This window comes from Antennarius striatus, chromosome 22 (assembly GCF_040054535.1).
Source record: "Antennarius striatus isolate MH-2024 chromosome 22, ASM4005453v1, whole genome shotgun sequence".
Classification (NCBI taxonomy): Eukaryota; Metazoa; Chordata; class Actinopteri; order Lophiiformes; family Antennariidae; genus Antennarius; species Antennarius striatus.
In genome coordinates this window covers 16,085,555-16,112,219 of record NC_090797.1, presented here as the reverse complement: position 1 = coordinate 16,112,219, position 26,665 = coordinate 16,085,555, and the positions used below count along the sequence as shown (strand labels likewise).

The following is a 26,665-nucleotide window of genomic DNA, read 5'->3' as shown; positions in this document are numbered from 1 at the left end:
CGGAGGAAGTGTTACAGAAAATGGATGAAATAATAAAGGTGGATTGTCTGTTTCATTGGATGAAGTTGGCCTCGTGGGGGGAGACAGGGAGCTGCGGTGGTCAGGGGATGTTGGGTAATGGAACGTGTGCAGAGCTGCGTTGTTGCCCCAGCAGGTTGATGCCCCAGCAGGTAATGGTGTTGTGTGTTTCCATCTTTTACTGTGCGGGGTACAGTGTTGATCCGATTCACTCATGTCAGCGGTTCTGCTCCAATGGACAAGGTGCAAACACATAAATACTCCAGCTGGTGGGGGGCTGTTGGGCTCTTCTCCAGCAGCCAGAGACCATCACCCAGATCGAGTCCACATCCCCACAACCGCTGCAACAGAAGTAATAAAACCTGCAGTGTGGTTCTGAAAGCTTTACCCGCTTCAGAATATTTACAGCGTAGGACGGCTGCTAACGGGAGGAGCAGCATTGATCGGCGCCTTCGTTCATTAATTCCATCCACCCATTTCATCGAATTGGCGTGACCTATCAGTGCTGGCGTCAGGACGGAGCCTGGAGCCCCACAGGGTATAAAAGCCTGGTGCAGGATCTCCACCAATGACTACCCTCGGGCTTCCACTCCCACCCCCTGCTGGACTCCAGGCTGACAGGATCTCATGATGAAGGTAAGAACAGGAAAGTGGACGCCCACATCTTTCTGACAGAACATTTCGCTGCAGATCCCATCAGGTCGTGGCCATCCTGGGAGGCTGGATCTAAAGCCATGAGATGTTCAGGGTCTGAAGGTGTTCCACCTCTCAGACTAGAGGAACCTGTTAGCTGTATCATCATAGTTACTTTGTAGAGGCAGTAACCAGACGTGTTTGGAACACAGAACATAGAAATACATTTAAATCAGTTATTGCAGGTGTTTTTTTAACATTTTAATTCACATTATTATTTTTTGTAGCATCATAACAGCTGGTTTCAATTTTTAAAAAAATGTTGACAGTTTAAAGATGCATTCATCATCTGCTGTGATCATGCTTAATGTGTGTGTTGTGTGTGTGTTGTGTGTCTCATTTGTGTATCAATGTGTATCCTGTATGTATCCACTTTGTATCCTGTGTGTATCTTGTGTGTAACCTGTGTTTACCAGAGTGTATCCAGTGTGTATCCACTGTGTATCCTGTGTTTATCCAGTGTGTATCAGTGTATCCAGTTTGTATCCAGTGTGTATCCAGTGTGTATCAGTGTGTATCCAGTGTGTATCCAGTGTGTATCCTGTGTTTATCAGTGTGTATCCAGTGTGTATCCTGTGTGTATCAGTGTGTATCCAGTGTGTATCCAGTGTGTATCCTGTGTTTATCAGTGTGTATCAGTGTGTATCCAGTGTGTATCCTGTGTTTATCCATTCTGTATCCAGTGTGTATCAGTGTATTGAGCGTGTATCCTGTGTGTATCCTGTGTGTATACAGTGTGTATCCAGTGTGTATCTGTGTATTGAGCGTGTATCCTGTGTGTATCAGTGTGTATCCAGTGTGTATCCAGTGTGGATCCAGTGTGGATCCAGTGTGTATCCAGTGTTTATCAGTGTGTATCAATGTAACCAGTGTGTATCTTGTGTGTATCGGTGTATCCAGTGTGTATCTTGTGTTTATCCAGTGTATATTCAGTGTGTATCAGTGTGTATCCAGTGTGTATCAGTGTGTATCAGTGTGTATCCAGTGTGTATCAGTGTGTATCAGTGTGTATCATGTGTATAATGTGTATCAGTGTGTATCAGTGTGTATCCAGTGTGTATCAGTGTGTATCAGTGTGTATCAGTGTGTATCAGTGTGTATCAGTGTGTATCATGTGTATCAGTGTGTATCAGTGTATATCAGTGTGTATCAGTGTGTATCAGTGTGTATCAGTGTGTATCAGTGTGTATCAGTGTGTATCAGTGTGTATCAGTGTGTATCATGTGTATCAGTGTGTATCAGTGTGTATCAGTGTGTATCAGTGTGTATCAGTGTGTATCAGTGTGTATCATGTGTATCAGTGTGTATCAGTGTGTATCATGTGTATAATGTGTATCAGTGTGTATCAGTGTGTATCCAGTGTGTATCAGTGTGTATCAGTGTGTATCAGTGTGTATCAGTGTGTATCAGTGTGTATCATGTGTATCAGTGTGTATCAGTGTATATCAGTGTGTATCAGTGTGTATCAGTGTGTATCAGTGTGTATCAGTGTGTATCAGTGTGTATCAGTGTGTATCAGTGTGTATCATGTGTATCAGTGTGTATCAGTGTGTATCAGTGTGTATCAGTGTGTATCAGTGTGTATCAGTGTGTATCATGTGTATCAGTGTGTATCAGTGTGTATCATGTGTATCAGTGTGTATCAGTGTGTATCAGTGTGTATCAGTGTGTATCAGTGTGTATCATGTGTATCAGTGTGTATCAGTGTGTATCATGTGTATCAGTGTGTATCAGTGTGTATCAGTGTGTATCAGTGTGTATCATGTGTATCAGTGTGTATCATGTGTATCATGTGTATCAGTGTGTATCAAACCTTCTGATCTGTTCTTCTCAGGCCTTGAGGAGCGTCACGTTGACCTATGCCCTTGGTCTTTTACTCCTGGTGTCTTTTATCTCCCAGTCGTGGGGCGCGCCCAAGGTAACCCTCATTTATTTGCTCAGTGAAGAGCTGATGGTGAAGTCGTGTCACACCTCTGACAGACCTGACAGGAGCTAATGGGGGGGGGGGCACAGATAGCACCAAAGGTGACCACATCCTGTCACAGCATTCATTTGGAGGGTCTGTGTGTTCCTTCATTAAAGGGCTCTTTCCAGCGGAGGAACTGGACACCACAAGCGATGCTGTACCTGAAGGGAACCCGTACGTGAGCTTTAATGCTGTTCAGCTCATGCCTGTAGAAAAATCAACAAGGAAACACATGTTCATAGCCCCAAAGTTGGTTTTCTCTGAATTATAGTCATCTGTAGTAGTTCATGTTTGTGTGGTTGTGCTTCTCTCCCTGTTTCTCTTTCCTTCTGTCTTCCTTTCTTCCTCCAGAGGGACGCAGGTTCATCTCAGAGGACCACAAAGAGGGCGATGTCTACGATACCTTACACTTAGGTAGAGCTGCTGGCTGCTGCTAAATGTTCCTGTGTGGTCCAGTGGATCCACCACCTTGACTGCAGTAACAGTAACTATGGAGAGAAGCCTTCATTTTGACAACCCGTTCTGTTTCTTCTCAGAGACTCGGAGTCAGAACACAGAGAAGCTGAACTTGGACCAGGCTGCCACCGTCCTGCTCAATCTACTGCAGCAGGCCAGGAATGGAGGTAAGGCTGTTGTCCAGCAGGTGAGGACACACACACACACACACACACACACACACACACACACACACACACACACACACACACACACACACACACACACACACACACACACACACGTAATGTTCTATGAGTCTGGGTTGTTTCTGATGACCACCCTTGGTGAAGGTCTGGAACACAGTTAAAGGGTTAATGACATGTGAATGTTTACAGCCTCCAACATCCGTGTGGAGTCAGACACAATAACCTGATTGATTAACGGCTCCCGGCTGTATGGATTGGTGTATGAGTGACAGGTAAAGGGCTCAATCGTTTCCATCAGCACACGGTGCCAACTGGGGGACATTCTGTCCACTCACATGTGAAAACACGAGAACATGTCTGTTACACTCTTTTACACTTAACGTGTTCAGCAGCTCCGTCTCAACAATACCCACCGATGAAGGTGAAGGTATCTCCTATCAGGAAGACAAAGGCTTCAGCTGAACCACTGTGACCACATATTAGATAGGTAACCCAGTGGTGGTAGATTATAACAAATGAACATCGTTTTCAGATATTCTATGGTAAATAACGTGGATTAACGTAATCTGACGTCTGCTTTGTCATCCGGTCTTGCAGCTGATGAAAACCCAGAGGAGGTGTACTTCCAGGAGCTGCCCCCCGTGTGGAAGAGGGAATACTTCTAGCAGTCGTTCATTCACCTGTGGCTTTGCTACACACATCGTGTGTTTTTTTACGTCATCTCTGTGTAAATATAAATTAACTGACGATGTCTGAAATGTGATGATAGAAGAATCGTAATTCAAACCAGTCATGTCTGTTTTCTGTCTGCTCTGCTGATGTCAGAAAGACAAATAAAAAGATGTTATTTATGATTGCATATCAATTCTACAAATCAATCAAGATGCTGTATGACACTGCAATCTATCTATCTATCTATCTATCTATCTATCTATCTATCTATCTATCTATCTATCTATCTATCTATCTATCTATCTATCTATCTATCTATCTATCTATCTATCTATCTATCTATCTATCTATCTATCTCTTTTGAGGGGGGGTTATTATACATGACGTGTTATAGATCCAGACCACCTCCTCTTGGACGGTGATTGTGCTTCAGTAAATACTTCCACCTCCTCCTGACGCGTCACTAAGGTTTCTCAGAGAAAGCGATGAGGTCGTGGGAGGTGTTGATTGGATCATTTCCTTTCCTAATAGACATGTTTCTACTTTAGCATGAACTTTTGTGCAACAGGAACGTACGTACGTTCTTTAAGAACTCTGAACGATCATCTGCATAAGGACTAAATACGGTACTGTATCATCTACAGACGACAGCAGTACCTTTAGAATGCAGAGTTGGGTTTGGGGGGAGATGTTTCCTGCTAAATGAGAGTTGTTGAGGAATCGTGAACATGGACACGGTGTGATCAATCATTTCTCTTTAATACACACCGTTAGTGAGAGGAGAGCACTTTGAGTGTTACTCTGACAACAGCAGCATCTGATCTTATCTAGACATTCAAACCCAACCCCCCAAAAGACTGTACAACACTTGGTGTTGGTTGTTTACCCCCCGGCGTCCCTTCAGATGGACCGTTTGGGGTCAGGGAATAGCCCCATGCTGTATAAACAACCCTCCACCTGTAAAGTACATTTGTAAGTATACGATCAGCTCCGATAAGTACGCTGTCCCCCAAACTTTAATGCCCACACTTTGTCACAGGGTCAATGTGTGGTTCGTCTGTGGGGTAACTCAGTTCCCCGACTCTCCTGGCTGCTTCTTCTTGCCCTCTGGAATGCCCCCCAGCACAAAGGGAAGCTTAATGTTCAGCCGGTCCCTCTCGGCCTCTTCATCTTCATCGTAGGGGTCGCTGTCAGCATCATCCTCCACATCACTGTGGTGGGGGGTGGAGTGAAGGGAGGCAGAGGGGGAGGGGGGCACAGAGTAGGGCCGGGGGAACCGGAAGCCCTCCGACTGTGGAGACAAATGACTGTAAGTCACACTGACCCCGGCTCCTGGTTAGTTTAACTCTTGTACTAATGTGGGTGATGGCTGTCAGTTAAAAGTGTCATTCACAGGAGAGATCAGCTGACTTCATGTCAGCTGATCTCAGTCACATTCATGTACACATCAAGTACAGGGTCGTTAATGAGTGAAAAATACACATTCACTTTTACAACACTTCTAATTAAAATGTAATAATCAAATAATCCATTTATAAGAAACAACACTGTCACTGCATTCATGTAGAGAACAGTGTGTGTGTGTGTGTGTGTGTGTGTGTGTGTGTGTGTGTGTGTGTGTGTGTGTGTGTGTGTGTGTGTGTGTGTGTGTGTGTGTGTGTGTGTGTGTGTGTGTGTGTGTGTGTGTGTGTGTGTGTGTGTGTGTGTGGTGCTCCCCACCTTGAGAGGAGCCATGAGGTCTATCTGGAACTTGTCTGGGAAAGCTCTGCTCAGTGCCAGATGCCGGGCGTGTACGTAGAACTGTGAAGTCAGAGACACTCGTCACCAAAGGAACCTCGTTTCTCCTCCGTCTGAGGTCCAGGATCCTCAGGATGTAATAACACAATGTGAACGAGGAGATGAAGTACCAGAAACCTGAACCTGGGGCCTGAAGAGCCCTTCAAAAAAAAGACTAGCTCCACATGTCCAATGGACATCCGATGTCCAACCAATGGACATCCAATGTCCATCAACACCATTCAACACCATCACCCCCCAGACCTGGTGCAGAAACTGTCAGAGCTGGGACTGTCTGCCACCACGGGGAACTGGGTCCTGGACTTCCTGGCAGACAGATCACAGACTGTCAGGGTCAACAACACGGTCTCCTCCCCCATCACCCTCAGCTCCCCACAGGGCTGTGTGCTCAGCCCCCTCCTGTTCACCCTACTGACGTATGACTGTTCAGCAAAACACCCGAGCTGTCGTATCGTAAAGTTCACAGACGACACAGTCGTGGTGGGACGCATCCAGAACGATGATGAGTCCAGATACAGAGAGGAGGTGGAGCACCTGGTGCACTGGTGCAGACACAACAACCTCTGCATCAACGTGGGGAAGACCAAGGAGATGGTGGTGGACTTCAGGAGGAAGAGACACTCCCTCCCCCCCTGCACATCGGAGGAGCAGCTGTGGAGGTGGTCCACAGCTACAGGACTGAGGACCTCACCTGTAGCTGTAACACCTCCTACCTGCTCAGGAAGGCCCACCAGCGGCTCTACTTCCTCAGGAAGCTGAGGCGTGCTGGACTGGGGGGTCCCGTCCTGAAGACCTTCTACAGGGGAGCGGTGGAGAGCATCCTCACCAACAGCATCACTGTGTGGCACGGCAGCTGCTCTGCTGCAGACAGGAAAGCTCTGCAGAGGGTGGTGAAGGCTGCACAGAGGACTGTAGGGGGTGGCCTACCTACCACCACAGAAATCTACACAAGTAGGTGTAGAAGGAGGGCCACCCACATCATGAGAGACCCCACCCACCCAGCACACAGTTGGTTCCAACCCCTCCCCTCAGGCAGGAGACTACGGAGCCTCCGGACCAGGACCACCAGGACCACCAGGACCACCAGGACCAGCAGGACCACCAGGACCACCAGGACCACCAGGCTGAGGAACAGCTTCTTCCCAGAGGCTGTTAGACAGCTGACCTCCTGTGGTGCTCTGTAGTCACCCTCACGACGCCCCGAGTGTCACCACAGACACGGGGATCTGGTGCCATATGGTGCTTCATCAGGGGCAATAGATGGAGCACCCACACACTTACCCACATACAGCTGCTACACTGTAAATAGACTTTGCTGTTCAGACACTTTTCAATTTACACTTACTATTCTTAACTTCTCTCTGTTCTCCTATTTATCTTACATTTTAAACCAATCTTTTCTTAACTTATCTTATTTAATCTTATTTATCTTATTTAATCTTATTTATCTTATTTAATCTTATTTATCAACCGGGCTTACTGGGACCTCCAGGGACATATTTCGTACTGTCATATTTAAACGTGTGTCAGCATGACAATAAAGACTCTGATTCTGATTCTGATCCAATATCCATCCAGTGTCCATCCAATATCCATCCAACGCCATCCAATGGAACACTTTGACCCTGCCTGTTAGAAATGCCCAAACCCTGCTCTAGATGACGTTTGGCTTGTTGGTTCTGGACTACAGGACTGCACATTGTAGAAAGGACTCTCAACGCCGTAGTGGTGACGTGATGAACATCAGACGACCGACATGGTTTGGTCAAACTGAAGTCATGTGGTGTTTAGTGTGTTTGGAGCAAACTGGGAATCCCTTTTCACCGCCATCACACTAAATACGTTCAGTTACCAAAGGTCAAGAACGAGATGAACTTACCCGGCCCAGGTACCTCCAGTCCAGCAGGTCAGACAGTCTTTCGGTTCTGTTCCTCTGAATGATGCGCTGGCGGCGAGACTGCTGGCAGAAGTTGAACATGAACTGGGTGAGCTGGGTACACGACTCCTCCGCCGAGCGGAACCGCCGGTCCACAATATAGATACCTGATGGTGGGGGAAACCAAGGGGATTGGGGGACAGACAGGAAGTGACAACACACAAGGTGATCGATCGGTCAAGCCACTCGTGGAGCTCATTGAGCGTGTGTGTGTGTGTGTGTGTGTGTGTGTGTGTGTGTGTGTGTGTGAGTGCGTGTGTGTGTGTGTGTGAGTGCGTGTGTGTGTGAGTGCGTGTGTGTGTGTGTGTGTGTGTGTGTGTGTGTGTGTGTGTGTGTGTGTGTGTGTGTGTGTGTGTGTACACACACCATAGGCAGAGGGGTCTGACACGTGCTCCTCCATGAAGCAGCCGAATCCCGACAGGTTGGTGGTGACGCTGGGGATGCCCATCACCGTACATTCACCTGGAGGAGAACACCACCCTTCACCAGAGTCCCCACACTAACCTGTCACCTCAGTGGAGCGTAGCTGAAGATGTACTGGATGGTGAGTGTTATTACCCTGTTATTACCCTGTTATTACCTCGTCTGGCTGCTACTGAAACTCAGTTAACCACTGCAATGCCTCTATTCTAATGTGAGTGATTTGTGTAGTACCTGCTTATTATAACAAAATGACAGTGTGAAGAGGAAGACTACCAGGTGTGTATCCCCATGGTTCATAGTAGGAAGGGAACACCCCGAGGTTACACCCCCGCACAAACTCCTCGTAGTCCATCGGCAGCAGAGGACTGGTGGAGGACAGGAACTCTGGGTGGAAGATGATCTGAAGGCACAGAGAGGGAGACACTTAACACACACACACACACACACACACACACACACACACACACACACACACACACACACACACACACACACACACCTGCTGTCTACCTTGATGCGGTCGTTCCTGGAGTTGAACAAGCCGATGCGTCTCACGTTGGACAGGATTGGATCTGTGGTGTCCTCCATCATGTTGTGGGTGGTCACTGGGGGGAGGCTGTGTCGCTGTGGGACACACACTCTGTTAACTGTGTGATGGACCTCATATGACCGTTAAATTAGATTTTAACGTCGTTACGGTGTGAAGGAGGGATAGCCTGTCATTCCAGATGATCGGTGACGTTTCTTTTCATTTAGTGTACTTCCTTTCAGAATGACAGTATTAATACTTCATCAGCACCACTCCGTAAAGCTTCGGAGTGTGTGTGAGTTGGTTGAATATCAATAGGCGTAAATGTTTACTGCTATCACAGACTAAATGTCACATGACTAGAAACCTTTCACTCTGATTCTGAGATGATCAATGCACCAGTTAGTGAACCATAGTTAGTGATTTTACACTCTAACACCATAAACATGGATTCATTTCATTGATTATTGTCCTGTCGCTGAACTTCAGTGGTGTAACATTACTGCTGTAAACTGGACATTTGAATTGACCCATGAAGGATGACTTCTACAGATCCTTAAATGCAGCATCATCTTTTCAATCAGCTGATCTGAACGTCGGTGATGAAACTCATTGTTCTTACTGAACACACACCGAAGGTCTCGCTCCAACACCGTCAGTAATTAAAAAATAAATGCTTACATTATGAATGAAAAATAATTATTCAAAGAAACTGTGAACAAATAAATGCTCATATTCATGGAATATTATTTAATAATATCGAGACTAGAGGGAACCCGTGGACAGACCATAATGAAACAATGATATCAGACTTGGTTTGTTTTCTTTTTTTTTCTCCGCCGTCACTAGAAAACAAACCGTTGGGGCCACTAGCTAACTCGGCTAGCGGCCCCAACTTCAGGGTAGACGGAAGGTGACAGCATGAGGCTTTCAAGTGAGCTTATTCACATAGAGGTGGGGAACTGAGATTAATGTTGTTTTAAAGTAGGTAACATCAAGTCACATGACCTTTCAGCCATGCACCTGATTGGGTGAAATCACAAACCCTCCAACCGGAGACTCAGTAGAACGTGAATGAAATTATCACTTTTTCTCCACTATTCGGGTTAGTAGCACAGCATAGCCTGGTGGGCTACAGTTAGGTTACCTCTAAACACCGTGGAACAATTACGTTTATACTCTGACGTCCTACACCTGCTCTGGTCCAGCCCTCCTGTCGCTCCTCTCTGCCGTGGTTTTCATGCGTGTCACGGTCTCTTTAATCAAACTACATGCGTAGTGAGATATCGATTCTAATGATTGGTCCTTTCTTTGAACGTCATTGCTGTAAACTCACCTTGGAGCCTCTATTCCTGTGGACACAGGTGAGACCAGTCGTTACAGTTTAGAGCAGTCAATCCATACCTGGTGGGATCAACACCAGAGAGGTGGATGGCTGTGCATTCAGTCAGGGGTCTCCATCCAATCACAACACACACACACACACACACACACACACACACACACACACACACACACACACACACACACACACACACACACACACACACACACACACACACACACACACACACACACACACACTCTCAACCAGTTTCCCATCATGGGACTATGGCCAGAGGTAAACTCTGTCAGACTGGGACGACCCAACGCCCCGCTGAGGGTCATCAGCCCCAGACAGCAGGACGGTGGTTTACTTCACCCACAGCTACAAAGTTCATTCATGCTTCTGTTCAGGGGAAACTACCCATAAGTCCATCTGCAGCAGACGTTTACCTGTCATTGATCCATCTGGGATGAACATCCATTCACGAGAGCTGAGGAGACCAGAACATCCCCTGGATTCTTTATTAATCCATCCCTCCCCTACCCAAAGGCAGGATACACCCCAGATCAGACGCCACCCCCCCTTTCCCAGAATTTTTTTAATATTCCTAATATAAAATTACTAAAAGGAATTTCTAAGCGCTTCCCTTCTTTTTCTTTGTCTTTTTCTTTTTCTGCTGATGGTTCCCCATCACGCTGTCTGTCGGACGGCTGATCTGATCAATGTATTCCTGCTGTCAGGATCGGTGAATTCACATCCACATTTAATTCATGTAACCTCTCTGTTACCAAGCCGTCATCAGTCTGACACCATCAGACAGGTGGCCGAAGACCCGTGTTGACGTCCCCATGACAACGTTTCAGTAGCATAATGAGGTTCTTCAAGATGCTGGTCTCTGAGAGGCCACACCTTCCACACCTTCTGTGTTACTCCTGTCTCACCTGGAGGATTAAAACCACCTTTGTGTGTGTGGATTCCAGCTTGATCTTCAAAACCGTATCCCCCAGCATTTTGTAGGTAAACTGGGTCTTGGTACCCCATTTGGAACTATTTACTGGACTCATCTGACAGATCAGTCAGTGAGAATGGAGAGCAACATCTGGACAGCCAGCTCCACCAAGAAGTGTATCCTGTATCTGCATGGCAGATAAAGGATTGCTGAAGACCACTGACCTGATGGGTAGTCCAAAGATAACTACATCGTTGGAGCTACCTCCCATTTCTGGTTTTATGTCACAAACGTCTTCAAATTTAAAGATTAGAATTACAGTAAACAGAGATGACAAAAGAAATCCAGGGTCAGAACAGATCCACAGGAAACTCTTTTCAACTTCATTGTGTTCCTTCAGTCCCAACCCTCACTCTGCAGTGTTTTGTTTGCTTCACATGTGTTTGTGCTATTAGCAAAGACAGAAGGCTGAAGAACACATTGGAAGTGAACTCCGAACAGAGGAAGAGGAGCAGCTACCTGAGTGGCGTAGATCGCTCTTTTCATAATGGTGAAGTCATCTCGGTCAAGGATTGAGTTCATGTCAGGCATCTCTCCTCTGGTGTAACATAAATAATGAAACACGTCACATTAAACATGCCTGACCTCCACCAGAAGCAGCTGGTGCTAATCCTTAAAAACATACAATTCACTCACTTTAACAAAGATTCGTAGAGTTTTTTACCAAACTTCTCCTTCACGGTGTGCGCTGTATCCCTGTGAAAGGAAAATGGAAGTGTTGAGTAGAAAAATACCTTCAGTCCAAAATAATGAGCTCTGCCTGCATCAAAACAAATCATGAACGGTATGTTGGGAGCAATTCACATCCTTGATGGTGAAATTATTAAAATTGAGGTAACCAGTGAACTGGAGATCTGAGCCTTGTCTGACAGACCAGTGTGTGTGAGCTGAGATCATGTTCTAAGGTCTCAACAAACTAGCCTAGCTTGGGTGGCTGTGGAGGTCAGAGTTAGTTTGGTGTTGGGAGGCGGTCATGTGTACGATTAGACCAACAGTGTCTATCTGCTCCATCTGTCTTCTGTTTCCATAGGCAGGCAGGCAGTCCAACCCCCCCACACAGACATACCAGAGCTGCTTCCGGACCGCCTGCCCCTTCAGTGACTCCACATTGAAGTTATTGGTTTTAGCGGGCATGATGAAGAAAACCACCACGGTCACATCATTTCTGTGGACCTGAATGCAGAGAAGGACAACAAAGGGAAACGGTTGTAAGGCATCTGAACAGGAAATAGCCTTTACATTATAATTCTTATTGTTGTCATATACAGCTGTACTCTACATAATGGACTGGGCTGGAAGACCTCACCCGCAGCAGGTAGTTGAGTCTGGACAGAGATTCTAGGAAGATATCCGCTCCCTTGTTGGAAAACTCATAGCGGCCAGCGATGAAAAAGAAGAGGGTCCGGTCCAAGTTGAAGTCCAGATGACTGCCAGGAGAACAGGAACACAGTTTAGTTCACATGGAAATGGAAATAATTTCCCCTCAGTATTATTAAAGTATTCTTCATCTTCTTCATCTTAAAATGGAAATTGATGTTTTGAATAGATTCAGATTCTAGCAGAACGACACCTTCTGTCCGTGCGTCTTGTTGAAGCCCACCTTTGTTGTTTGTTTGTGGACGTTGCATTGCATTGTGGGTAGGTGGTGGATTTTTCCTTTGTGTGGCACACAACAGTTTCTGATCACAGAAACAGTGTCGCTGATGACCAGTTAAGATGGAGATAATGCCCACACAATTCCCCCCAACGGGGTATTTATGTCATGTCAGAAGGTGCCAGACATGCTAATACATCGTGGGGCTGTTGCCCCCAGATGGAGGACTTCCCATCTTCCTCTGGGCTTCCTTTTCTCAACCACTCACCATTGCATGTGCGTGTGATAGTGTGTAACATGCAGCTCATGCAGTTGGGGCGGCAGTGGCTCAGCGGTGGAGCAGACATCTTGAAGATAGGACATCGCCCAGCCATCAGCGGTTCCATTCCCACCCCCACCTAACCATCCTCTGGAGTGTGAGCTAACAGTGGGAGGTGTCAGCTCACCTCCCAGCCACTGCTGAGGCACCCTTGAGCAAGGCGCCGACGCCCCACAAGCTGCTCATTTGGGGCACAATTCCTCACACAACCCGTCACTCCTCACCTGTACCTCTATATGAATTGTATGCCTACAGGCCCCTAGTGTGTTGTGCCTGTTTCCGGGGCCTGTATATAACTTTGTGCTGTGATTAACACATATACAGTATATACGTGTGAGTGAAAAGAGATTTTCCCCATTTGAGGAATCAATAAAGTGAATTTAATGTTAACTTTATCTTAATCTTGAATTCATTATGACCCTCTGGTCAACAGGTGGATGTCTCTTGATGGATTTCTCTCACTTCTCATCAGAGAATCCCCGTTAGCTCTCTGGGTTGTTGGTACTCGTCCAAGTTGGTCTAACTTGTTCCTCTGATATAATGTGCAGTTGTCAAAAGATGGTACAGTATAGTATAGTATAGTACATAGTATAGTATATTGTAGTATAGTTTAGTATAATATAGTGTAGTGTAGTCTAGTATAGTATAGCATAGTGTAGCATAGTTTAGGATAGTCTAGTATAGTCTAGTCTAGTCTAGTGTAGTATAGTATAGTCTACTCTAGTCTAGTGTAGTATAGTATAGTACATTATAGTATAATATAGTAAAGTACAGTAAAGTGTAGTGTAGTATAGCGTAGTCTAGTCTAGTCTAGTCTAGTATAGTATAGTATAGTATAGTATAGTATAGTATAGTATAGTATAGTATAGTAAAGTACAGTACAGCGTAGCGTAGCGTAGCATAGAATAGCATAGCATAGTAAAGTACAGTACAGTACAGTGTAGTATAGTATAGTATAGTATAGTATAGTATAGTATAGTATAGTATAGTATAGTATAGTATAGTATAGTATAGTATAGTATAGTACAGTACAGCAAAGTACAGTACAGTACAGTATAGTATAGTATAGTATAGTATAGTATAGTATACTAAAGTACAGTACAGTACAGCGTAGCGTAGCGTAGCATAGAATAGCATAGCATAGTAAAGTACAGTACAGTGTAGTATAGTATAGTATAGTATAGTATAGTATAGTATAGTATAGTATAGTATAGTACAGTACAGTACAGTACAGCAAAGTACAGTACAGTATAGTATAGTAAAGTACAGTATAGTATAGTATAGTATAGTATAGTACAGTACAGTACAGTACAGTACAGTATAGTATAGTAAAGTATAGTATAGTATAGTATAGTATAGTACAGTACAGTACAGTACAGTGCAGTGCAGTGCAGTACAGTACAGTACAGTACAGTACAGTAAAGTATAGTATAGTATAGTATAGTATAGTATAGTATAGTATAGTATAGTATAGTATAGTATAGTATAGTATAGTATAGTACAGTACAGTACAGTACAGTACAGTACAGTATAGTATAGTATAGTATAGTAAAGTATAGCTGATGACTAAAACCAGGAGGTCACATCTCCTTGTGACTAATGAAGGTCCAAACATGAAGCCCACCCACCCGTAGAAGTGTCCTCTGACAAACTCCTGGATGTGGGCCTTGCTGGTCGCGTGCCGGTTCTGAAACTCATGCATTGCTGAGAACTTCTTCACGTTCAGACCGTTGGGTGTTACCACGTCTACAGCGTCAAGGAAACAAGAGGAGAACTGTCAAACAGCCAGTGAGTCATCGTTTGAAGACATTCCATCTTCAGACCGGAATAATCTGGCATTTCAAAACAAGACAGGTGATCCAATCCTTTGATAATCCAAATCTGCCCAATTCATGTTACGGCTTTAAGGATTTCAAAACTTCATATAACAGTTTTGTATTACCATAAAATCACCTGAGACTAAGTAGACAAGGATGATGGAATCAGTGGAATGAAATAAAACAGATGTTATAATAAAGTCCATTCAGAATCAACATTAACATCTCCCTGAAGGTTTAGGATGTTCTGCTTCTGTTCTACTAAAACCTGCAGCATTACGATCAATTCTGTTCCTCTGCTCTGTACGTTTTATTGTGTAACCACCACAAACTAACAACAGTACTCGCCCCCCCCGCGCCCCCACCCTGCTTTAGACACAAGGTCAGCCCCACTATGAACCCTGAATAAACAGCGAGAGGCTTCCACACAGGGCTGCAATAACAAGTGCTGCTGGATTTTCAAAATGGCAGAAATATTTTCAGTATGTTTATATTTATATCTATGTATTTTAAAGACCTTTTTGTTTCTCGCGTTCTTCATACACAAAAGAGGATTAAGACTCCTAACTGTGTTGCTTCCTGTTTTCTGAGGCATTTCCAAAGATGTGTCTGCGTCAAGTTTGTCTTTTTAACTAGGATAACGTGGAAAAAGAGATTGATAGTTGATCTGCCTCATCGCTGTAGACTGTGTTACTTAGATGAATACGTATAAAAGCATGTTAGAGTCTAAACACGAGGGAGCATGGTGGTGCAGCGGTGAAAAGCGTCCCCACCTGGGTTCCTGTGGAGCAGGTGTTTGGCTTCCACGGCTGTGATCTGGGAGACGGTGGTGAAGACGTGAGCGCAGTGGACCGCTGCTCTCTCCAGGCAGTAACGATGATAGATCTGCCTCTCGCCCGCCTCCTTGTCAATGTCGAACTGCAACCGACACACCCAGGAGACCATCAATGCAGCAAACCAGCCGTCACGTCAAACACTCTCAGTTCTCTGTCTTGATTTGAATTAGTGGACGATACACATTAAACCACAAAAGAAAATCAAATTAAAGAACAAAACAGCCTCTGTAGGAGCCTAAAGCCCTACAAGCATCACAAACGTCATGCTTCAAACACGTCAGTGAGTACATGTGCTGATGTCTACACAATCAAAGCACAAACACATTCAGTGCTCCTGTTGGTTTGCTTCATTTCTCACGTTTCTGCTTTGAAAATGAACTGAAAACGAATATTTTGATTTGTGCTGGTACAGAAATATGGATGTAGTAGCAACACATCGTTAGACATTCAACCAAGTTATTAGTTTACCAATTGATTTTGAGATTATTGATGTTTATTTCCACACTGGTCTCTGGTTCGTGGCGTGTAGATTAACAGTCAACAAAGCAGATAATGCATATTGATATGATGGTATTGATGGAACAGAGGCCTTCCTCTGACACAGGTGATGATCACAAACACCTTGTCTGTCAATGATCCGCTCAGCTCGTCAGCGACCTTTAGCTCCACGCTCACGCTGACCTTTATGTTGTGAACCGCCAAGAGCCAATTACAAAACACACTGACACTCACAAACAACTCAACGTCACTAATGACGCCCTTAGTGTGTGTGTGTGTGTGTGTGTGTGTGTGTGTGTGTGTGTGTGTGTGTGTGTGTGTGTGTGTGTGTGTGTGTGTGTGTGTGTGTGTGTGTGTGTGTGTGTGTGTGTGTGTGGGTGTGTGTGGGTGTGTGTGTGTGTGTGTGTGTGGGTGGGTGTGTGTGTGTGTCTAGTAAAATGCTTATTGTTATTTTTTGTGGTTTCTTATGGCTCATATGGAAAAGCCATGTGGATAATCCCACGTTATATAATCCCTACTGGATTTAATGTGTGGATTTTCATTGAACCTCCGTCCCACACACGGGACTACAAGCAGAACAACACCCCAGCGCTGTTGCCCCTGAATGTCAGAGTCAAACGGACGTTTAGAAGGTTAGGGTAATCCTGAAAGCTCCATGAGACGCAGCTGAGAGATGCATCATGGGCTCTAATGAGTACACATGTTTAAATACTTCTGAGGTCACTCACACATTAACAGTGATGAAGGTTTAAGGGTCAAGGTTTGTTTTAATAATAACTCACTGAAAGCACCTTTGGGGGGGGGTTGTGTTAGTGGGGCATCAGATGAGTCGTAAGGACTGAAATATATTTGAAATAATTCATTCAACTGCAGAGGACATTCCATGTTTTAAGATTTTGATTCTTAAAGGTTTGTCAGACCCACAACAGAGAATAAATACAAAAAGAACATGTGCGGAACAGAAGAAGACACTTAAATGCTTTGTCAAAGCTAGAATCAGAATTCAATATAATTAAATCCAGCTGACTCCCAAATGGGGGGTGTCGCATTGGACCGGCAAAGTCATGATGCAGCAAAGCAGAAAATGTCACACGGAACGGCCAGTCAACCTGAAGCACATGTTTCTGGAGGTGGGAAGAAGCCGGAGAACCCGGAGAGAACCCCCCCAGACACGCGGAGAACATGCATACTCCACACAGAGCGGGACTTGAACCCGGAACCACCTTGCTGTGCAGCGACAGCGCTACCCACTGCACCACAGCGCCACCTTCAGTGAACCAGTTTTGTGGTCTTGGTTTGACCGTCACCAGAGCATTGTGAACAGAAGTCCTTAAAACAGCAAAAAAACACCTTAAAACCCAAAATAAAAGTCGAGTTGCTTCAGGTTTATACTTCAATGACTGTTTGTGCCCAGATGACTAAAAGCACTCATTTAAATGTTTTCTCAAGACTCTAGGACCAACAGCAGTTTGGTCTCCATCAGAGCCATCTTACTCCCGGTGTTACGTCTTTCTCATCATATAGAACACATGTATCACAGCTGACACTGCATTCCTGAGAAAACTACAGCTAAAACTGCAGCTAGTTGACAGGTAGTGCATAACGAGCATGTTATTCTAGAATTACTTCATGACCTCAAGTTGGTTTGCGATCATTTAATAAATGATTTCAAATGCAATGTGAAAGCTGCATATTCAGTTATAGTAAGCCTGCTGTGTGTAGGTCCCTTCAGACCTCTCACCTTGTCCAGGTTGTTGTAAAAGTCCACGTTCCCAGCGCAGAGGTATCGACCCAATAAGGTGGCATGTGTAGTGAAGATTGTTGCCATAGGGATTTTGCGGGAACGAGACAGAATAAGTCCTGGACCTGCCTGCCACTCATGGAAATGGCAAATAGCATTGGGTTTGTCTCCCAGTCTGTCTGTTAACTGGAAAGCAAAAGACACTGGAATGATGGGAAGAGTTTTCACTACAAGCAGCAGAACAACAGGCTGGAATATCAGATGACCTCTTTGAAGAACCAGGCAATCAGAGAGCCGAGAATGAGGGAGTCGTTGGCCTCTCTGTCGTGGTAGGGTAGGCCAATGTTGCAGGTCTGCCACAGGTCCCCCTTCCATCGGTCCAGGTTCCAGGCTGCAGATCCAATGTCAAACAGGATGACGTAGGGGCTGCCCTCGATCAGCCAGCGGCCAAAGTGAACCTGCAGCAGCACACAATGACAGACGGACAAGGTCAGCGATGGAGTTTCAAAACATGAGAAAGGTCTTCCCTCCAGTCACGTACTGACAAGGAAGTCATGGCCTCAATCAGTGATTGTTAAAGTGTTTGTATTCAAATTAAAGAATTGAGTGAACTTTAGAGTGTGGTGACAGAACTGAGTCAGTAATCCATGCTACAGGCAGTCGGAAACAAAAGGTCTTCAACCCTGATTGTAAAGATCTGAGAGTTGTTTCTGTCAGAACTTTGATCTTAATAACTGAGCTCTGCTTCTCCTCTGTGAGCTATAAACACATGATGACCACGACCCCCTGGAGGACCAGAACGGGTTCGGGTCTGCGATCATCAGGGGGTCAGAAGGTGTGTACCACCTAACGTCAGTGCTTTGTACACCAGCTCCGGTCCATTCACTAGTTAAACACAGACCCAGGCTGCAGCATTCTGAATCGTCTGCACAGAATTTATTTTTCACTAAATAACATACAAACACCCCTGAATTTGTTCATCTGGTTTACATTTGTTTAGATCGGTGTGTTTCTCTCACACTCTTCAGACCCCGTTCAGTTTTTCATTAGAGATAACACTTTCTGCTGAGTTTTATTTTTCTCACTTTCTGTCTTGTCCTCTGTAAGACCCGATATTTGACTCTTTGGACACAAATCCACCCCTTTTGGTGTGGAACTACAGCTGCAGCGATCTGACAGACTTATATGAGAACCTTGTTGTTAGTAGTGGAGTTTACTGAAGGAACATATATTAACAGGTTTCTGTAAATTATGCTGTAAAGTTCTGCAGACGGCTGTGTAATAAAGTAGGTCACTTTTAATGTCTTAAAGTGGCCGTTGGCTGCATGGCTGTAGCAAGATTTCTGACTGTGGAACATTATAGAACGAAGGTAAACGCTGAACTTTATCATTCTTCTTTGTCTCTTGATCTAACAACTTAAATTTTATCTACTTTAGAGAAGAAAGTTCTGGTGCATGAAAGGTGAAGGAACAGGCGTAGTGTGATCATGCAGAAGAGGGAGTGACAGAAGATCGATGGAGCAGCAGATCAGAGGTCCAGCAGACCAGTGAAGCCTGAAGCGTGTCTTCTCCTAGTGTCTGATGTTTGATCGCCATCTGGTGGCCAGTGAGGACTGTAACCACACATGTCAAACTCAAGGCCCAGGGGCCAAATGTGGCCCTCCACATCATTTAATGTGGCCCGCGAGAGTATATCCAGTCAGAATGTCTAAAAAGAAACAGGTCAAAAGTGCTTTGAACGAAACTGCATTTCCCACAATGCAGTAGTTCAGCCCATTTTAACTCTGACTAAACGTTGTGAACAAAGTTAATGTCCTAACTTGTGTCTGATGTTATTTTTCTTTATTGATTGATAGTTTGATCCTTGATTGATGGAGTTCTGTGGGTTTAATAACCTGACAAATGAAAAGGATTTATGTTAGAACAGAGAAACAAACAAACATGTTTTTTCTGTCTAACTGTAATGTTTGGAACTAGAATCAGTCAGAAATTCAGTTATTTAACATTAAGGAGTAGTTACATTTAGTTACATTACACTGAGTTACATTTAGTTACATTTATTAGTTACATTAAGGAGTAGTTACATTTAGTTACATTACACTGAGTTACATTTAGTTACATTTATTAGTTACATTAAGGAGTAGTTACATTTAGTTACATTACACTGAGTTACATTTAGTTACATTTATTAGTTACATTAAGGAGTAGTTACATTTAGTTAAATTACACTGAGTTACATTTAGTTACATTTATTAGTTACATTAAGGAGTAGTTACATTTAGTTACATTACACTGAGTTACATTTAGTTACATTTATAGTTACATTAAGGAGTAGTTACATTTAGTTACATTACACTGAGTTACATTTAGTTACATTTATTAGTTACATTAAGAGTAGTTACATTTAGTTACATTACACTGAGTTACATTTAGTTACATTTATTAGTTACATTAAGGAGTAGTTACATTTAGTTACATTACACTGAGTTACATTTAGTTACATTTATTAGTTACATTAAGGAGTAGTTACATTTAGTTACATTACACTGAGTTACATTTAGTTACATTTATTAGTTACATTAAGGAGTAGTTACATTTAGTTACATTACGCTGAGTTACATTTAGTTACATTTATTAGTTACATTAAGGAGTAGTTACATTTAGTTACATTACACTGAGTTACATTTAGTTACATTTATTAGTTACATTAAGGAGTAGTTACATTTAGTTACATTACACTGAGTTACATTTAGTTACATTTATTAGTTACATTAAGGAGAAGTTACATTTAGTTACATTACACTGAGTTACATTTAGTTACATTTATTAGTTACATTAAGGAGTAGTTACATTTAGTTACATTACACTGAGTTACATTTAGTTACATTTATTAGTTACATTAAGGAGTAGTTACATTTAGTTACATTTATTAGTTACATCTGGCCCTTTGAGGACAGCCATGATGCTGATGTGGCCCCCAGGTGAACAGAGTTTGACCCCCCTGTGGTCGACACTCAGAATGGACTTAGTTATCAACTCAAACTAGAACCTAACCCAATCAGACAGGAAGTGTTCATGGACAGTAACACGCCTGGTGACTACAGCAGAAATACATGTACAAAACTGATGCTTCACACAGAAAGTCACTGTGGACAAACTAAATGACCATAGATCAAGTTACAGTATTAATATTTGATAGCAACAACTCAGAGGTCCGCAACTCACTGCCATGAGTCACAAGACATGAAGAAAACTGATCTGTAGCTAAAAACGAGTGCTTACCTTTTAATAAGACCTTTCACACACACACACACACACACACACACACACACACACACACACACACACACACACACACACACATACACACACACACACACACACACACACACATACACACACACACACACACACACACACACACACATACACACACACACATACACACACACACACACACACACACACACACACACACACACACACATACACACACACACACACACACACACACACACACACACACACACACACACACACACACACACACATACACACACACACACACACACACACACACATACACACACACACACACACACACACACACACACACATACACACACACACACACACACACACCTACACACACACACACACACACACACACACACACACACACACCTGGCAGCCGTTGTGAATGAGGGTGTCCATGGCGCTCCTTATGGCGGGGTTTGGGGGCTCACATCCCTCCACCTGGGTCTTGAAGTTGTGTTCGAAGTAGGGCCCCATCATGTAGTAGTTGTCCCCCCACTCGTCCACGCTGATCTTGGCTTTGGTCTGAATCACTGTGTAGATTCCTCCAACTGTGGGTTCAGTCACAGGAGAGACTCAAGTCACAGTCACTCCTTTAACCACCGTCATGGTTCTGCTCAGTGAGCAGTACACACACACACACACACACACACACACACACACACACACACACACACACACACACACACACACACACACACACACAGACACACACACACACACAGACACACACACACACACACACACACACACACACATTCTGACGATGGTCCAACTGATGAGTATTATTATTATTATGATTGTCACTAGTCTACAGGTTTGAACTTCTATGTTCTGCATTACAGCATCTGACTGAGGAACAGGGGGCAGCACTGAGCAGCTGTGTCCTCTGAGACACCAACACACTGTTATACACCAACACACTGTTATACACCAACACACTGTTATACACCAACACACTGTTATACACCAACATGCTGTTATACACCAATAGATAGATAGATAGATAGATAGATAGATAGATAGATAGATAGATAGATAGATAGATAGATAGATAGATAGATAGATAGATAGATAGATAGATAGATAGATAGATAGATAGATAGATAGATAGATAGATACATAGATAGATAGATAGATAGATAGATAGATAGATAGATAGATAGATAGATAGATAGATAGATAGATAGATAGATAGATAGATAGATAGATAGATAGATAGATAGATAGATAGATAGATAGATAGATAGATAGATAGATAGATAGATAGATAGATAGATAGATAGATAGATAGATAGATACTTTATTAATCCCGGAGGAAATTGCATATATCCACTGCTCAGGCATATACCAACACGCTATTGTAAACCAACACTCTGTTACACACCAACACGCTGTTATACACCAACATGCTGTTTTACACCAACACGCTGTTATACACCAATACGCTGTTATACACCAATACGCTGTTACACACCAACATGCTGTCATACAACAGCACGCTGTTATACACCAACACACTGTTATACACCAACACGCTGTTATACACCAACACACTGTTATACACCAACACGCTGTTATACACCAACATGCTGTCATACACCAGCACGCTGTTTTACACCAACACGCTGTTATACACCAACACGCTGTTTTACACCAACACGCTGTTATACACCAACCAGTGATGGTGTAGCATAGCGGCGTATCTGCTACATCCACATCATGGTTCAGAAAATGCTGGTGAGCAACATGTACACTTTAAATTGATGGATGTCTTGTTGTGATTTTATTTCACGTCTTGTTGTTTTTTGTGTTTTGCTCTGAAATGGAGTGAAAGTTAATGTAATATAATTGAATGACATTACCAATGGCAAAAAGGTATTCCTACTTCAAAATAGCAATAATTAAGGGTTTAGATGTTCCTCAATGTAAGAAAATAAAGACTCTTCCAGACAACCAGTTAGAACAACACAGTACAAAAGGATTCCTTTAATTTGTTCCAATTTGTTCTAATATACTTTTATGTTGGCAGCTTTGATTTCTTTGCAGACATGTGAGGAGGATAAAACAGTCAAAGCGGTATCTGCTCCATCTTCAGCCCTTATCGGCAGTTTAATGTTTAACTATCTGCACTCACTGCAGGTCTCAATATGTGCTCTTTACTTTCTCTTTAGGAATCAAATCTATGTATTCATTTTTGCTGATCTTGATCAAGTACGTGAAATGAGGTTCTGCATTTCAAATGTTATAAAAAGTCAAAGCGATATTTGAATTGTATAATTTTGAACTCATGTGAAAGGCTTTTAGTAGTGGGGTTAAACTGGGTTGAACTAGTTCATACCAGCCTAGTAACTTTGGAAAAGTTATGAAGAAAATAGTTGATCTCACCTTTATTGGTGACTTCCCAGGACACCTCGAAGAGCAGCAGGTCCTCCACGGGGAGCTGGTCCTCCTCCCAGGCCGGCAGGAGTCCACTGAGGGACGTCATGGACAGGGAGCGACCCAACGGCATTTCAGAACGTCTCAAAGCCCAAAACCAGCTGACTGTTAGCCAGAAGTAGATCACCGGTGGGGTGGAGGTGGAGCTCCTGGACAGGACAGGAGGACAGGAGGACAGGAGGACAGGAGGACAGGAGGACAGGAGGACAGGAAGTCAGGTCCTTGAACGCAGCACCAGATAGACTGGCCTGATGGGGTAAACAGTGTCCACCTGCCCACTGAGGACATTAACCCCCATACACACACACACACACACACACACACACACACACACACACACACACACACACACACACACACACACACACACACACACACACACAGGCCACATTGCCTGGTCACTAGAACGAGGAGAAACTTCTTGAATAAAGAAAATTGATATTTCATCAAGTTTTAGCTCAACTGTTTGTAAAACAAATAAAGTTTTAGGTTTTATTCTTTATTTAGTTATATAAATACGAAAGGATTCATCTCCACTCACAGTTTTTTCATGTCTGGTCCAAACTGACATGACGTTGATCACACGTTTCAGTCAGACACCGAAGTCTGCGTGTTGTAAGATAGGAACCACTTCAGGTTAGATTTATTCATTTTAGTTGTAATGTTGCTGAGCTCCATTTTGTTTACAGTAAACACATTTTGACAATTTCTCAAAATCACAACGCAAGGAATTAAAATATAAAAGTATCTGAAGCAAACGGCTGCATTGATCGTTCAGTCTTCTTATAATATATAATAAGTGATCCTTTGGACGTGGATGTACTATTGTAATGCTGTCTGTTGTTGGTTGTGTAGTTCAGAGCGTTGCCTCCTGGCTGAGCCCTTTGTTGGTTTCATGTGAGGTGAATGAGCTGGTGGTGATCATGTAGGTGTGTGGCTGCTGGGAGCTGTGAACAGACGCCTGCTGGTGACACAAACTCACAAACGACACTTTACAACCCGAACAGAGAGACTCCCTCTGCCTTAGACAGAAACCAGACGACAGCGGAACGGAAGAGGGAACCTCGGGAGAGTGACACCCCCCCCGTAGGGGGGGGTGACCCCTCTCCTGAAGTAAACAGGTAAACATGTAAACATGTAATAAGGATCATCAACATAGAGCACGACACACACGTCACATCAATCAAGGCCAGTCTATGGAAAAGCATCAAACACCTGTTAGCGAGTGAAAAACACAGTGTTTACTCCTCAGAAGTGTTGAGGCTGTTACCATCAGTTTATCAATTTCCTCTTAATTCATTGATCACTGCCGCGTTTGGTCACCTGTTTATTCACCTATTACCTCACCTGTTGATGCTTAGTGACCTCTTTATTGATCTCAGTCATTCTATGTGGACCTACATTGGACATATCTACCCCGTATCTTTATTGTTATTCAGAGCTCTACCAGTGGTGATTAGAACCCATCCTGGCTGATTATTGCTCCTCTGTGTCTCCTTTCTGATGCTAATGCGACCATGTCAGCGCTGCAGGAACACGTTGTCTCGCGCCCCGCCACTAGCTGACTATTTCCCCGAACAGTTGATGAATGATGCATTTCAGAAGCTCCGGCGGCAGACAGCTTCAGCAATTTCCAGCAGGGATGCAGGTGGTCGTCATTGGCTGCCAGATTCAGGAGCACGAGGTCAGCTGGTGGACGTATAAAGAGGCCCGATCACAGCGGACGCATCAGATCGTACGTTCACCAGCTCAGACCCAGAGGACTCGTCCCATTCTGTCCAGACATGAGAGCGCTGACACTGGTGCTGGTGGGGGTGGTCATCCTACAGGTGGGGGGAAGCGTTGGGGCGTCGCTACAGAGACCTGACCCTCAAAGGACACGTGCAACAGGTAGGACACCTAATGACACCTTCATAGCTTTAGTCATTTAAAGGTATTACTTCATGCATGAGCTATCAGACTTGTTCAGTACTGCTTCATTCGGATCTTGCTGGATGATTTTGTATGCAGGTCCTTTAATTTAGTCATGTTGTCCCCTTTGACTGGAGTCAACCCGCTGGACAAACCCTGTCTCTCTGTTTCCCCAGGATCCGTCCTGTCTGCCCTCAGGAGGACGGCTGGAGAGTTTCTGGTGGAGGATCCCAGCCTGTGCTTCTCCCTACGGCAGAACGAGGACCAGCCGCTGCTGTGCCACGACCGCAGGGGTAAATTCAACTTCAACCCGTTCGGCCTCCGCTTTGGGAAACGCTACGACAGCTACGTTTACAGGAGAGCTGTCAAAAAGGCTCAGACGGATCGCCTGTCCCCACTTCCTGTCTCCTCGCTGGGGCTGGCAGGACCCCCGTGAAGACCCAGAGATGACTGCCGTACGTTAGAATTACTTCACTTAAAATCATGTTTCTGTGAATAAAACTTTTGTACCTTTGCTGTCAAACGTTTTTTCAGTATTTCTCTAAGGGGTTCCCACTGAATCACACTGAATGTTAGGGCGCATTCCTTCATTTTGAAACAAAGCACAAACCACAAAAACGTATTCAAACCTCTTTAAGCTGCACTTCAGGGAACCAATGAATGAATGAGGAGTGGCTGAAGTCCTGATCAGATGTAGTAAATGATGTGATGAATCAATAAGCAACTTGTTCATAATTCCTACTGGAGGACAGTATAGAAGATGAGTTCCTGAATAACAAAATCAATAGGTCATATATAGTGAGCCGTTCTGCAGGAGGATGAACTGAGTATGCGTGTCAGGTAGATACTGAAGGATTCTTTCCTGTTGAATCTCATAATGATGGACTGCTGTAGAAAAGATGAACCCTTTGACAATGTCTTCATGGAGCATCTCAGAGCTGCGTTTCAATCCTGACAGTAAATTACTGCTGAATACCTGGAACATTAGGATCCTTTACATTTTATTTCGTGCATTAAGAAAATTACGTTAATATTATTTTTAATATTTGATGTTATGAGTCCTTTGACGGACATAAACTTTGTATATAAGCTAAAATAAGATAATAGCATCTATTCTATTAAACAATGCAATAATGAATGATTAACATCCTCAAAGGTTTAGAGAAGAAGTGATTTTACAA

At 43.9% G+C, this 26,665-nt stretch overlaps 3 protein-coding genes across 3 annotated transcripts; 2 read left to right on the top strand and 1 right to left on the bottom strand.

The window, feature by feature from the left end:
* The first annotated feature begins 648 nt into the window (after nucleotides 1-648).
* spx (spexin hormone) lies at nucleotides 649-3,986 on the top strand. The gene is made up of 6 exons (XM_068307569.1): nucleotides 649-654; nucleotides 2,546-2,629; nucleotides 2,794-2,851; nucleotides 3,029-3,091; nucleotides 3,214-3,300; nucleotides 3,919-3,986. The coding sequence occupies exons 1-6, from the start codon at nucleotides 649-651 to the stop codon at nucleotides 3,984-3,986; spliced, it is 366 nt and encodes a 121-aa protein (XP_068163670.1).
* Nucleotides 3,987-4,735: 749 nt separating this feature from the next.
* Nucleotides 4,736-23,815, bottom strand: gys2 (glycogen synthase 2). The gene is made up of 16 exons (XM_068307057.1): nucleotides 23,523-23,815; nucleotides 21,504-21,685; nucleotides 18,086-18,277; nucleotides 17,820-18,005; nucleotides 15,518-15,662; nucleotides 14,556-14,673; nucleotides 12,321-12,441; nucleotides 12,081-12,187; nucleotides 11,651-11,710; nucleotides 11,474-11,552; nucleotides 8,660-8,773; nucleotides 8,423-8,549; nucleotides 8,093-8,188; nucleotides 7,670-7,833; nucleotides 5,713-5,793; nucleotides 4,736-5,284 (listed from the first exon to the last, which is right to left on the bottom strand). The coding sequence occupies exons 1-16, from the start codon at nucleotides 23,644-23,646 to the stop codon at nucleotides 5,063-5,065; spliced, it is 2,118 nt and encodes a 705-aa protein (XP_068163158.1). The 5' UTR covers nucleotides 23,647-23,815; the 3' UTR covers nucleotides 4,736-5,062.
* Nucleotides 23,816-25,134: 1,319 nt separating this feature from the next.
* On the top strand, nucleotides 25,135-25,920 carry kiss2 (kisspeptin 2). Its single transcript, XM_068307568.1, has 2 exons — nucleotides 25,135-25,463; nucleotides 25,661-25,920. The coding sequence occupies exons 1-2, from the start codon at nucleotides 25,358-25,360 to the stop codon at nucleotides 25,918-25,920; spliced, it is 366 nt and encodes a 121-aa protein (XP_068163669.1). The 5' UTR covers nucleotides 25,135-25,357.
* Nucleotides 25,921-26,665: the final 745 nt, after the last annotated feature.